Raw genomic sequence first — 12,580 nt, forward strand, 5'->3', positions numbered from 1 at the left:
AATTTTCTTAAACTCTGCATGTGACTTGATTATTTTTTTAAGTAAAGGTAACTAAAGATATCTTTTGCACCCCCCCTCGAGTTTTTTCTGTATCCGCAACTGACTGGCTAATTTAATTTGATTCCGTTGAGACAAATTACAACTACAGAAAGGAATACACCAAAACCTGAAAAAGTAACAATATTCAAGTACAAAAATAGACATAGGTTTCATTAGTAAATAATTGAGTCATTTGAATCCTGATTTTAATCCCTCATTCATACGTTAATCATCTATGATTAGTAACATGAGGCAAAAAATATAAATATACTAGAAAAACACTTTTTCATAGACTAAATTTCTTTATTTTGGCTGGAATCATCTGGGTGGAAAAACTGGTCCGTTTTAAATATATCATGGGCTTCATACACAGGTGATTTAACTTTCTTTGCGGCAGAGGACATCTCTGTTTTCATCTGAAATAAAAATGGTGGATTAGATTCCATCATATGAAAAATATTAACTTTACTTAATTTATATTGACAAAATAGAATCTGGAGAAGCCAATGGAAAAATGAATCAATTTGAACTCAGTTAAGTAGGTATTTTACTTCACCAAGCAATTATTTAGGAACATAGTTAAAGGCAAAAAACAAAGTTCCTTAGAAAAAAAATAATCAGAAATCTTGATCATATTTTCCTCTACAATACAAATGTGGGAGTATTGAAGACAAATACTGTGGTATATATGTGCATTATTTTCAAGAAAAATAGCAAGAAATACTGAAATTCAAATTACTCACAAATAACAATGGTTTCAAAATATTTTTCAGAGTTCCATCAGTGCCAGCTTCCGCTTCTGCTTCATCCAAATGTGATTCCACAATATCTAAATCATGCTTAACTCTTCCAACAAATGCTTCCAGCCTATCAATCTTCTCAAATACTTTCTCCAGTTCTTTGTTAGCGGTAAATATCTCAGGAATGTTACTTCCAAGGCATTTGCCTTCATCTTCTTGTACCTAAACATAAATAATAGATGAAGACATATCATTCACATATTCAGCTCTCCAATTAACATAAATACATTTTACTAACAATTTAAATAATAAATATGACTGGAGTATTATAAAAATATACAGTATGTTAACTCAATTAGCTAATTTGACCACAGCATGAAGAAACACTTTAAAACTATAATTCATAGTTTATATGTATATGCTCTTTGGCCAATTCCAACATTTACAATCATTCTAAAGGGCTATAAATGCCCAATCTACTCCTTTTTTATTCTTCAATAGATCAGGAGGAGAGAGCATATTGTATGGATTTTGTGGATACTTGTAAGGATAATAGGTAGAGGGAGCAAGACCGAGGAATTAAATACATAAAGGGGATTAAGAAGGCACAGATGACACCATAGAGAGCTGTGCAAGTCTATTTCAAAACAGCTAAATTCACTTTAGGTTATTATTTCAATTATTTGCAATAATATTGCCATATATCATGCATAGCTAATAATATGAAACTAATAAAGCAATTACAGATAATATCACAAAAAATATAGACTAAAACATTGTGGTGGTCAATGATTGAAGACTTTTAGCCAGCAATTAATAGATCTAACTAGGGAAACTTAATGTGCATATGAAACTTCTGTTATGTATGTAGACTGGAGTGATAAATGACTCTATTCCAACTGTGTATGGCTCAGAACCTTGTAAATGTGAAAAGAATCAGAACAGAGTTTCATCCATTGCAGTCGAATTTAACTTGTTATAAGAAGAATGTAGGTCCACTCCAATGTTGTGCCCTACTTAATAATATTTTCAAGATTGTTTTCTGGAATTATGGTTTAACTAGCCCATACCGATTCATTCCAGCTCAAAAGTTAGTGAATTGTTACAGTGTGCTGCCATCCAACCAAGGTTTCCATTACTTTTTGATAGGGAAAAATTAATTTGTGTGTGTTTCACAGCACATTTTTCAGACATTTCAGGGAATTGTATGTAGAAGCACAAGACCCCTAGAATGGAGTCCAAAGGCTTTAGGATGCCACAAAAAGTAGTAGGTCATATCCTGAGCTTCAGAAAGATACTGAACTAGAGATCAGATAGGTATGGCCATGGACACATATCAATAAATGTAAAAAGCTGCTTCCATGAGAACCTAGACCAGTTGGCCACCCCTAGTGATTATTCACCATTAATTCTGTTGAAATTCTAAGACTGTCTAAGTCCTCTACTTCCTCCTTTCCCCAGCCAATTCCTTTAGTTTCCAAAGGTTTTTCTTCCATGGGTCCTTTATCTTCCCCAAATACTTATCTCTTGGCCTTCCTTATGAGGCTCCATTGTATTTCTCTATGTGTCGTATGTTATGGCCTCTCCAGGGGATTCTTTTCTTCTATATAGTCCTCCACAATCCCCTTTCTTCTCATACTCTTTAGTACAATTCATTTCTCACCGTATCTGTCCACTTGATCTTCACTATCCTCCTCCAGCATAGGCTTCTTTTTCTGATCATTTTTTCCAATAGTCTGTGTTTATGACCCATAGAGTGCACCTTCCAACACAAAAGGTGTCACATACTGATTCCTTGTCTTCAGTCTCATGCTCTTGGACACCTTGATTTGTTGTGCTCATTCCCTCCTCACATGAGGCGTTAAGGGAAGAGAGGGGGTCAAGCTGATTCAAACCAAGCTGACCCAACCTTACGTGGGGGAGAGGAGGGGCCTTGATGGGTATCACATCACAGGTAATTTTTTCCGCAAGAGAGTGTAAAAGTGCGAGAAAACTGGGTTGAATTGAGCAAATCATTTTTCTCTATTAAAATATGACTAAATTGTACACAAGAATACCCCCTATGAAAAAATTTGAAACAGTTTTATACAATTTTTTCATAGGGGTAATTATTACAGTTATGCAAATGGCACAAAGTAGCACAGTTGCTCTTTAATTGTTTAGCTTCCGGACAGCCAAAAGGTGAGTCCACATTTGCGACATGGCTTTGTGAGCATGTCTGTACTGTCTGCAATGAAGCATAGATTAACATACACTGAAAATACGCATTTTGAACAATTTCACATAAGATTAGAGTGAGGGGGTCAAGCCAAATCTCACGTTAACTCACTAAGGGGTTAGGGAGGGCCGAAAAATTGCAAAAATCGCATAATTAATGGACTGTACTCTCGAGGTTAGTGTATGATTCCAGTTTCCCCTTCAAGGCCACTGCTTTCTCTCTTTAGCATTCTAATGCCTTGGTTTTCTTCTTGTTGATTTTTGTTTACCATTTTTTAAACTTGTCCAATGTATTTAGCGTATTCTGATAATGGCTATACATATTGTGATTACTCCTGATATCTTCACCACAGTAAGTCTTTCAATACTTCACATAGTTCAATGCCTAGGTCTACAATATCACCTCATACTACAATGAAACCTCAACCTCAGATATCCTCAATATCCAGGCACCTTCGACAAGCCTTATCCAACATTCTTACTTGAACAGGTTCATTGCAACCACCAAGTTCTTCTAGCTATGGACCTCTCTTATTTTCCTTTTCCATTTCCCTTGCCCTAACTCTCCCATTCTATTCCTATCCTATAACCCCCCAACTATGTCATTCCAATCCCCCATTACTCATCATCAACTGCCATTAGTCCAAACATGACTTTGATGCAGCTATTCACTCAGTTCTTAACATCTAAAATTTTAACATCTACATAATTCTTCCTCTTCACATCCTTCATCACCTACTCAATGTATCTCATCTGAAGTCTACCTACCATTATTCCCTGCCACCTGTCCTTCAAGGAGTTAAGTTTTTGACTGGAGGTAACTTATCTTTATGCCTTACTAAGGACAAGAACTCAACTCTTTCCATATGTTGGTGACAGCAAGTGATGAAAACTCCTTGCAAAACAAAAAAATCATTCAAAATGGCAACTAGCCAATGTAATTCCATTGCAAGACGACATGTACAAAACAACAGGACTGAACTAGACAACTTAGACTTCCACTTCAATGAACTAATACAGTATTGTCAGAAAGCACAACAGTTGATCCCCAAATGGAAGTAAGGCAAATAGGAGTACAGGCATCCCCCGAGTTACGTAAGAGATGCGTTCCGGCAGACTATGCGTAAGTCGAAATTTACGTAAGTCGAACCTTTGCGTTGGCGCTTCAGAGATTGCTGTAAAACAAGTTGTATCGTACAGGAAATAGCGCAACCACATACGCCACCACATCCATCGCTAGAACTGCAAATTTTCACATTGATTGCTGACTTGGGATTTATAAGCGATTTTTCTATAGAAATTAATGAAATTTCCTTCGAGGAATGACAAAAATGGGTCACTTTGTTATTTTTAGCACGTAAAAAACTCTATAATTATTCGATATTTTTTCTACCATAGGTTGTACGGGCGAATATCTACTTCTTCGCGCTCGCATTCGAAAATTAACGTAATCATTTGAAATACGGTTATCGCTTACGTAAGTACGGCTTTACGTAAGTCGAGACATACGTAACTCGGGGGATGCCTGTACATACTTCAGAGGAGAGGAGGTCTTTCAGATGATTCATGAGTGAAATGGGTTTTTAAAGTGATAGCATCTTCCTAGTCAAGGTAGAGGGATGCAGTGGTTGGCCCTAGTTAGCCTATGTCATTGAACAGGGGCACAGCTAGGAATTAAGGCTGGGAGGGTTTAGGTGCAGCTAATACCAAGGTGTGTGGGGGTACGGTACACCCACCAGGATAAGCGGAAGGTGCTAGATTAATAAATTGCTGAATTTTAGGATAAATGGTTCAAAATGGTGAGTTTTACAGCTTTCTGAGGGATATTATATCAATTCTTACACTATTATATTAGTAATATCAATCAAATTAAGTGAAATGGATCAAAATTTCTCTGAGCTCTGGGGAGGGGGGGTTTATCCCCCAAACCCTCCCCCCCCCCCCTCGCTGCACCACTGCCATTATATGTCTTCACAATAAAAGCTATTGGCTCCTCTTCATTTCTCAAAATAAGGTGGTATACATGCTTGCATACAAATTTACACTTACGCTTAAGCCTGAAAATTGGGTTAAATAACATGAAATACAAATAGAAAGTCCACACATTTCAAGGAATGTGCTTTTTAATTGATGAAATTGATACAGAAACAAGTACACAAGCTTCATGGAGTGTACAGCGAACTAACATAGGCCAAGCATGTACACCATGTCACTTATTAATCACTTGAAAGCATTTATAAATCAAGAAGTTCATCAATGAACTGAATTAATATTCACCCTTAAAATCTATAAAACATCAAATTAAAAGAATTTCAAACAAAGAACAAATAACTTCACATACAAAGACAAATGAGATTAAGATAAAAGAATACAATTGGGTGGTCTGAAAGATTATTTAATTTTTAAGTTATGAATTCAAAATTAATAAATGTATATTCTACTGAACTATACATGCAGGTATAAAATAAGCATTCAAAAGTAAATATGAAAGGCAGATAAGTCACAATTATTCAATGTAAGCCTAGAAATGTCTTTTTAGCTATACTCATTTTTGTCAAATTAATTATGGCTGAGAGCATAAACTACATGTACATACACATGTATACAAGCAATGAGACCCTGTAGCCATTGCAAACAGTCAATAGATACGCCATACAACATCAATCAACTACATTGGTCTTGAGATGATCAAGTGACTAATCGTCCAAGAATGCAGAAGAAACTACTATGGCAGATCTTTTATGACTCGCTTAGAGAATTACCAATACACCTAATTAGTTATACTTGAGCATGATTTGAGATTATCTCTTCCAGTAATTTGCAATGAGAAGAACCTTTGAGCGCTGAATTTATTGTAATAAAGTAATCATCACAAGAGAAACCAGTAGAAAAGAAATGGCACTTCTTTCACACAGAAAACAGTTTCATGTTCTAAAAGTAACTGTATGTAATTACTATTCATCAAAAAAAAATATTTTGAACAACCAGCCATCACACATACAAATATTATATGTACCAATAGTGGAAGCTTTTCAATCCTGTGAAAGACTATATTCCCTGAACATCCCATTTAGGTAGTAAGGAAGTTCAGCAGATTATTAAACAATGCATTGAGAGGTCGTACCAATGTGACTGATGCACTCAAAATGGCATATCCAAACTTAGGAAGTAATGCATCTGATATGCATTAAATAATGATTCACATCACTCACTAATCGAAATACTGTATTGGGATTCAAAGCTTAAATCCACAAAACTGAGATAAAGAGAAAAACCCATCTTCTTATCTCTTTTATCAGGTCTTGGTGCAAATAAAGAACTCCGTAACATCAAACAACAGGAATTTCATGGCACTATTGAATTCTAATCATTCCTAATAAACACTGCTTGTTACACACTGTTTTACCAATTTTATATCACAAGGAAACATTGTTCCCTTTCACATAAACACTTTCTTGAAGACAAGGAAACATAAACAGACTGTTTATTCATGAATATAAAATGAAAATATACCAAGAAGGAGAAGTAGATAACAGTCCATGCCATAAAATCACAGTAGTCCATTTTTGCAGACGTGCATCCTCCCAACCTTCCACATTAGTTGATGAGAGACAGAATTTAAATTATTGTTCATCAAATGAGAGTGGAAAATTGAAATAAACTCAAAATCTCTTGTAAAAGAAAACCAAATTTCACTGCACTACCGTCCTTTTCACTACCAGTTTTCTTAAGGGATGCATATCTTGTTTACCTACAGTTGTCTTCAATTATTGTCCAATCATTCAATAAAATTTTAAGCAAATTATTGAAAAAGAGAGAGTTTCTTCAAGAAAGTTAAGGATCATATAGTTTTGAGGATGCAAGTCACCACGATTTTTGAAGTAAAAGAAGAGTGAACTCAGTTGGTAGCAAAATTTAATGCTGGTGATGGTATTTTCTTGACTCCTTCTCATCAACAACACTCTGTCAACTGGGATGAGAGTTCCTGCTGCCACTCCTCATGATTTGGTCTGTCAATGGGCAATGGGGCCTAGGCTCTGCCTCGGGAGTGTAAGTGAACGTCAGGCCAGTGGCATATATGATGCCGTCATTGCGGACCAGGGACACTGGAACCTGAGTTGCTTGTGGTACCCAAAGCCAATTCCCACAAAAGGCTGAGATTTCTGGCACCACACATAGCAAGCTCTCCTGACATCTGTACATGGTCTCAGCTTCCACATCGTCGAACCACACCTTGAGATTCGGACTAAAGTTTTCACCTGTCAGCTCGAGCATAGCAATGTCCCCACCACCATTCAAGTGTAAGCTGTGAACAATGGGGACGGGAGTGATAGTAGTACGAATGGGTCCCATTCCCTCAAAGAACTGGTACTCGGCCTTGTCCGTGCTGATGATTGTCCATGACGCTCCATCATTTATCATCTCACGGTTCGGATCTTTAGGACACGGCGTGGCCTGAAACTGGATGATCCGTTCCTGAGAAAGGCATAGATACATGCGCTCCATGTCTTTGAGGTGGAAGGCACACTTGTGCAGCTGTGACACAGGGTCATCTGCATCGAGAAGTGCCATCTGCTTGTCCACCTTTCGGATCACCAGCCTCGGTAGAGCCATGCCAGTCACGCTACACACCAGTTTGATGGTGCTACCGTAGTGGATATAGCCATCGCGCACGGCAAACTCCTCTGATTCAGACTCATTGTCATCAAGCAGGTGTATCGTGAAGGCTCCCCACTGTGTTGAACTTGCGTGGAAATTCCCATTCTCCACGTGGAGGTACCTCGTGCTGACTGTTTGCGAGCGGAGTCGGTTGAAGAGGGCCACTTTGGTACCACTTGCTATGCACAGATCTGCATTCTTGAGAGACTGCTTCTTCTTCGAAGGCTTTGATATCACCTTGATCCGTTTACTGTGAAAAACCCCAATATCATGCCCGTTACCGTAGAACATCTTAACCGAGAGCATGAAATGTTTTCTCTTGTCTGAGTCCGAAATGTGGAGGGTCTTGGCAGCACAGTATTGCTTCCCATTGAGGTCCAGCTGCTGCATGTCCTGGTCTGAATTCCCAATCCCTATAAATGCACACAGCTGAGCCCCCTGTTCAGACTCCCCAGCTTTAAGCAATGCCTCCTGCTTCTGCCTCCAGCCCTCTCCATACAAGTAGATACAAGGAGGTGGGCAGAAGAATCGCTTCTCCGTCCCGTACGACTTCTGTGCAACCTTTGCGTGCAGAATGATGACCACCATGTCGCTTCTCTCCCGCAGGTACTTTTTCATAGCCTCCCGTGTCAACCTCTGGTCCTTGCCAGGTCTCAGCAGTGAGCCAAACTGCTCAGCCGGTGTAGGAGATGGTGTTCTGCCAGGAGATGGGGGCATCTGTACGGGCGGCCCGCAGTGGGGCCCCGACATGAGGAACCCACTGCTCACCAAGTTGATGCCCCTTGAGTGGTTGCCATTGTTACCCCCCCTTGCAATGACCCCTCCAACCATTGCATTTTTGCTGTATTGGTGCCGCTGTACCGAGTCCTGATGCTCCCTGCCATTTACAGCATCGTGTGTGGAGCCAAGAGGATCCGGTATCATGTGCATGTTGATCAAGGGAATCGGTAGTAGTTTTCTTAAAATGTTCTTAGACAGCCAGTTATAGTTAAGTAGGAAAAGAGTCAATTTTTCTCAACACTTTAGGTGGCTCACACAACAAAAACTAATTCAATATCCTTTTCCATCTCACCTTTTTCCCCTACTTCTGAGACACATAAGCAAAGTTTGAAATCTCCTTTTTTCAGAGCCTAGGAGAATATGTAAACGAGCAAAAGTCTTTTACTTTGCAGTTCACAGTCTTCTCACCCACCAATGTAAAGCACAAAAAAGGAAGGTCCTAACAGAGTTTTGGATCCCGTCTTCTTCAAGTAAACCTTGCAGCGTTACTGGGTCAAAGAGGGCTCTTGCTTATACTTTTTCGATTGCCTGCTCGATTGGCTAGGCCTACTTCTGTATCCTGACTCCACGCCTAAGTTCTGAGTTGCTACTTCGACATCTAGTTTCAAGTTTGCATAGGGATTGTCCGCAATTTTCCATCGCCGAGAATACCTTGCAGTTACATTTGACAATGTTAAGACCTAAGACAATCTACTGCTAAATCTTATTTAACTTCCATAAGCAAAAATGACAAAAATTGAATGTAAATTGGAATGAGTATGAGAGGGCAGAGCACATCCACCGGAGCACATTTGGGGGCCTAGGGCGATGTTCCCCTTTGGGCTGTTTACCTACCTTTAAGGACACAGGCAGAAATAGGGGCAGTGACAAAGAGGCCTACGGAAAATTGCCCAATTTTCCTCAACATCTGGGCTCCCTTGTACATAGACAGCACGCAAAATATTTCATCTAAGCACAAGGACTTTTAAAGGGCAAAACTCTCATTGTATTGCTATGAACCCCAGTCCACGCACATATAAAAGCAGATTAAACTACATAAATTAAAATTGAAAGCTCACCATATCAACCAAAGTTTCGAATTCTTCAAGACGGGTAAGCATGTCCTCTATGGTTTCCTCTAATGGCCCAAGCTAAAAAGGGTTTAAAAAGAGTTCCGGTACTACCATAGGTGTCCATTCAATGCTTAAAACATGTGAGAGCCGCATATAATGTATTATTCAATTTTAATATTATCATACCTCTTGTCCAATATTTTGGTTAACGTATCCAGCATAATTCCCTGCTAGCTCGTTTATCATTTTGAAAGCACGACGACGAATCAACGTTTCACTTAGGAAAACAACCGAAGTATTCACTAATTATTCAGGTCTGGTACGCCATTCATCAAACTACTCAAACTCAAGATGTAGCGACTAGACACTTTAGACGCTTGGAGAATTTTCTATCATTGTAAACACGGGTTGGTGAGAGAGAAGACTGCTGATTGCTTCGCTGTTTTCTCACGGCCGAAGTCGATATACACTTTCACACGGCCGAGTTTAAACTTTCTGAGAAGAAAACAAATCCTTATTCTAGCGCAGACTATATTAGATTCATCAAGCACACACAGTCAATGTTACTCTTGATTATGTAAATATTTTCCTTTCAACTGCATCTTGCGCGTACTAACGTTTGGCATTTGTAAGATGCTCATGCCATCTTCTGGACAAATTACGAATTGAATGAAGGTGAAGAAAGAAAAACAGGAAAACAGCATTGAAAATTCGCATCGCGCTGCGGGCTGAGGGTATGCGGCGTAACCAAAGTTAACAAATGGGAATTTGGAAGTGAAAATATTCTGTTGTAAACCGTGGTTAACCCCATTGACTGCTCTCCCTTTACGACTGAGACATTTTTGTTGATTTTTTATATGTTGTATATGAAGTGTGATAGTATTATTATGGCTAGAACTTGCAATGTAAGACTGATGCTGCCTGTTACCAGAAGCTGTTTTCAATTCTTAGTTTATTAGCTTTGCTGAGTTACTGTCGACGCTGTGAATAGTTGTGCGTTAAAATGGGGACTGAAGTTCAAGTTACTAACATAGTGAATGAAATATTGGTGGGTATCATCTTTAAATTCTATTTTTATTCCCAAGATGTGTCTCACTAGCTTGTTTACCTCATTGTTATTTATTATTTTTTGACAGAAAGTGCAGGGCATTGAGGAAGCATTTAGCTGTTTCCTTGTCCACAGACCTGAGCAAGAAGCTGAGAAAGTTACTCACTTCCAGAAAGAACTAAAGAATGCATTCGAAGGCTTGGCTACGGAACAGCAAGAAGCCGGGATACGACAATACTTAATACTAGCATCAGCAACGACTAACCAAAGTCGATTGCAACTTCTATTTTCTCACTTAGAAAGTCTGGTGACTGGTGGTGTTTTGCCTGCCCGGTGAGTTTGATTGTTCTGTCCTTTCTACAAGTTTCTACATGCCTTGGAACTGGCAATTGGTCTTGTGGCTGTTGGTGTAGTTTAAGTTTTTAAATTATGCGGCTCTGTCCTTTTATCTGTGGTAATGTATGATTTCCGAAGTTGAAGCTCTCTCAAACTAGAATTTTCGTGATATTTATATACGATTTATATAATATTTCGTGATATTGTATTTACGATAAAGGCGAAAGTTAGTGCAAAAGGCGTATGCTCTTTATATGTCATTCCAGATTTTGCATATATATAATGCGTATATATGCATATCTTAAATCTATCAACAGAATTTTACATAATATAGATGCTTCTTGAATTGATACCCTCCACTTAGTATTTAAACCGATATAGAATTCAATTAGAATTAAAGTAATAGTTGGTTTTTCATTGTTTTCTGAAATATCTTGAGCTACCTTTACTTTTGTCGTAATGACAAATTATTAAGTCGCATGCAAAGTTTAAGAGTTTCAATTAAACTGATTATACACTTATACAAGACAATGCCATCTCATGATGTAAAATAGTTAAAATTGTGGTTCTGCAATGTTAGGCTATGTGGGCAGCCCCACAAGGGGGGGGGGGCACGCACCCACTGTGCCTCCACACTATATCTACCACTGCATGTGTTCACGCTACAATGCATCGTGAACTCACATGTCTTGCAACACTGTTCCAAGTCTGGAGCTGAACTTTGAGCACTATGATTTTTGATGAAGATTAACCGTAGAAGAAAAGAGCTAAATAACTAGGAGTAAACCTAACGTCATCCAAAAGTGCACAATGCTTGGGGAATTTCCATAGGGGAAAAATCATTTGCCTTCACCTGGATTTGAACCTAAATCCCTCAATTTTGTTTAAAATACTCCAACCATGAATGACAGAGGTTTTAATTTTATAAATAATGTATTTTGCTGCTTGTTCTAAGTTAACCTATTAACGGCCAATGTTAATATTCGGTAGAAATGTTGAAATTTATCGTCATATTTAGACTTAATAGGTACTAGGAAAGAAATTTTGAAAATTTTGGGGCCCTACAAAAATTATTTATACCAAAAAATAATGGTGCAATTTTGCGCCTTTGGCGGAATGTGGGTACTTGGGTTAACATACCTTAAAAAAAAGACAATCTTTTTTTCCACTGTTTTATTTATAACCACATAAAAACTTATAAGTTATTATGTATCATCATTATATAAATATTCATACAATATATAAACCCTTTTATTTATGAAAATTATTAAAACATTTTTGATGTTAGGGCACATTACATTTTACACAAACATATATTTTGTGGTTTTTACATTGCTTGCACCTTCTCCTTGACGCATTTTTCTCGATAATATGGCCTACATTATCTTTTTTGATGTCTTCTGGTAAGGAATTATGAGATGGTCTCCCTTTTTTCGGATTTGATGGTCCCTCTGTATGTATATCTTCACGATTGTCAGTTGTAACTCTGTCACCTTTAATTAAAGTTAGCACAATATGTGATCTAAAATCAATTTGAGAAATCTTGTGCCCTGTAGCCTTCCTGTAGATTTCCCATGAATTGGTACACACACTATCTATTAAATTTGTATATAATTGCCACCACCACTTTTTCCCTCTGATTTTGATTCAATGATTTGCATTCGAATTATCGTTAAGATCTACTCCGCCCATATGCTTATTGTAATCCC

General features: G+C 38.1%; 3 protein-coding genes across 3 annotated transcripts in view; 1 reads left to right on the top strand and 2 right to left on the bottom strand.

Annotated features, from left to right (window-relative positions):
• Window positions 1-228: 228 nt before the first annotated feature.
• On the bottom strand, window positions 229-10,101 carry LOC124159411 (biogenesis of lysosome-related organelles complex 1 subunit 4). The gene is made up of 4 exons (XM_046535204.1): window positions 9,674-10,101; window positions 9,494-9,565; window positions 783-1,001; window positions 229-455 (listed from the first exon to the last, which is right to left on the bottom strand). The coding sequence occupies exons 1-4, from the start codon at window positions 9,731-9,733 to the stop codon at window positions 333-335; spliced, it is 474 nt and encodes a 157-aa protein (XP_046391160.1). The 5' UTR covers window positions 9,734-10,101; the 3' UTR covers window positions 229-332.
• On the bottom strand, window positions 5,089-9,487 carry LOC124159410 (recombining binding protein suppressor of hairless-like). The gene has a single exon (XM_046535203.1). It carries the CDS (start codon window positions 8,583-8,585, stop codon window positions 6,963-6,965), a length of 1,623 nt encoding a protein of 540 aa, XP_046391159.1. The 5' UTR covers window positions 8,586-9,487; the 3' UTR covers window positions 5,089-6,962.
• Window positions 10,102-10,220: 119 nt separating the features above from the next.
• Window positions 10,221-12,580, top strand: part of LOC124159409 (mediator of RNA polymerase II transcription subunit 23) — a 37,303-nt gene continuing 34,943 nt past the window's right edge. Inside the window, exons 1-2 of the mRNA XM_046535202.1 lie at window positions 10,221-10,535; window positions 10,624-10,868. Coding sequence (XP_046391158.1) covers window positions 10,491-10,535; window positions 10,624-10,868 — 290 coding nt within the window. The 5' untranslated portion in view covers window positions 10,221-10,490. The remainder of the gene's footprint in view (window positions 10,536-10,623; window positions 10,869-12,580) is intronic.

Source organism: Ischnura elegans, chromosome 5 (genome assembly GCF_921293095.1).
Source record: "Ischnura elegans chromosome 5, ioIscEleg1.1, whole genome shotgun sequence".
NCBI classification, from domain to species: Eukaryota; Metazoa; Arthropoda; class Insecta; order Odonata; family Coenagrionidae; genus Ischnura; species Ischnura elegans.

What these genes read in the sequence shown, in the direction of transcription:
- LOC124159410 (XM_046535203.1), bottom strand. Translation starts at nt 8,585, where the DNA reads ATGCACATGATACCGGATCCTCTTGGCTCCACACACGATGCTGTAAAT.
- LOC124159411 (XM_046535204.1), bottom strand. Translation starts at nt 9,733, where the DNA reads ATGATAAACGAGCTAGCAGGGAATTATGCTGGATACGTTAACCAAAAT. An exon ending in TCGAAACTTTGGTTGATATG is followed by an intron (nt 1,002 to 9,493) that starts GTGAGCTTTCAA and finishes ATTTATGTTTAG; the next exon opens with GTACAAGAAGATGAAGGCAA. An exon ending in TTTTGAAACCATTGTTATTT is followed by an intron (nt 456 to 782) that starts GTGAGTAATTTG and finishes TTTTTATTTCAG; the next exon opens with ATGAAAACAGAGATGTCCTC.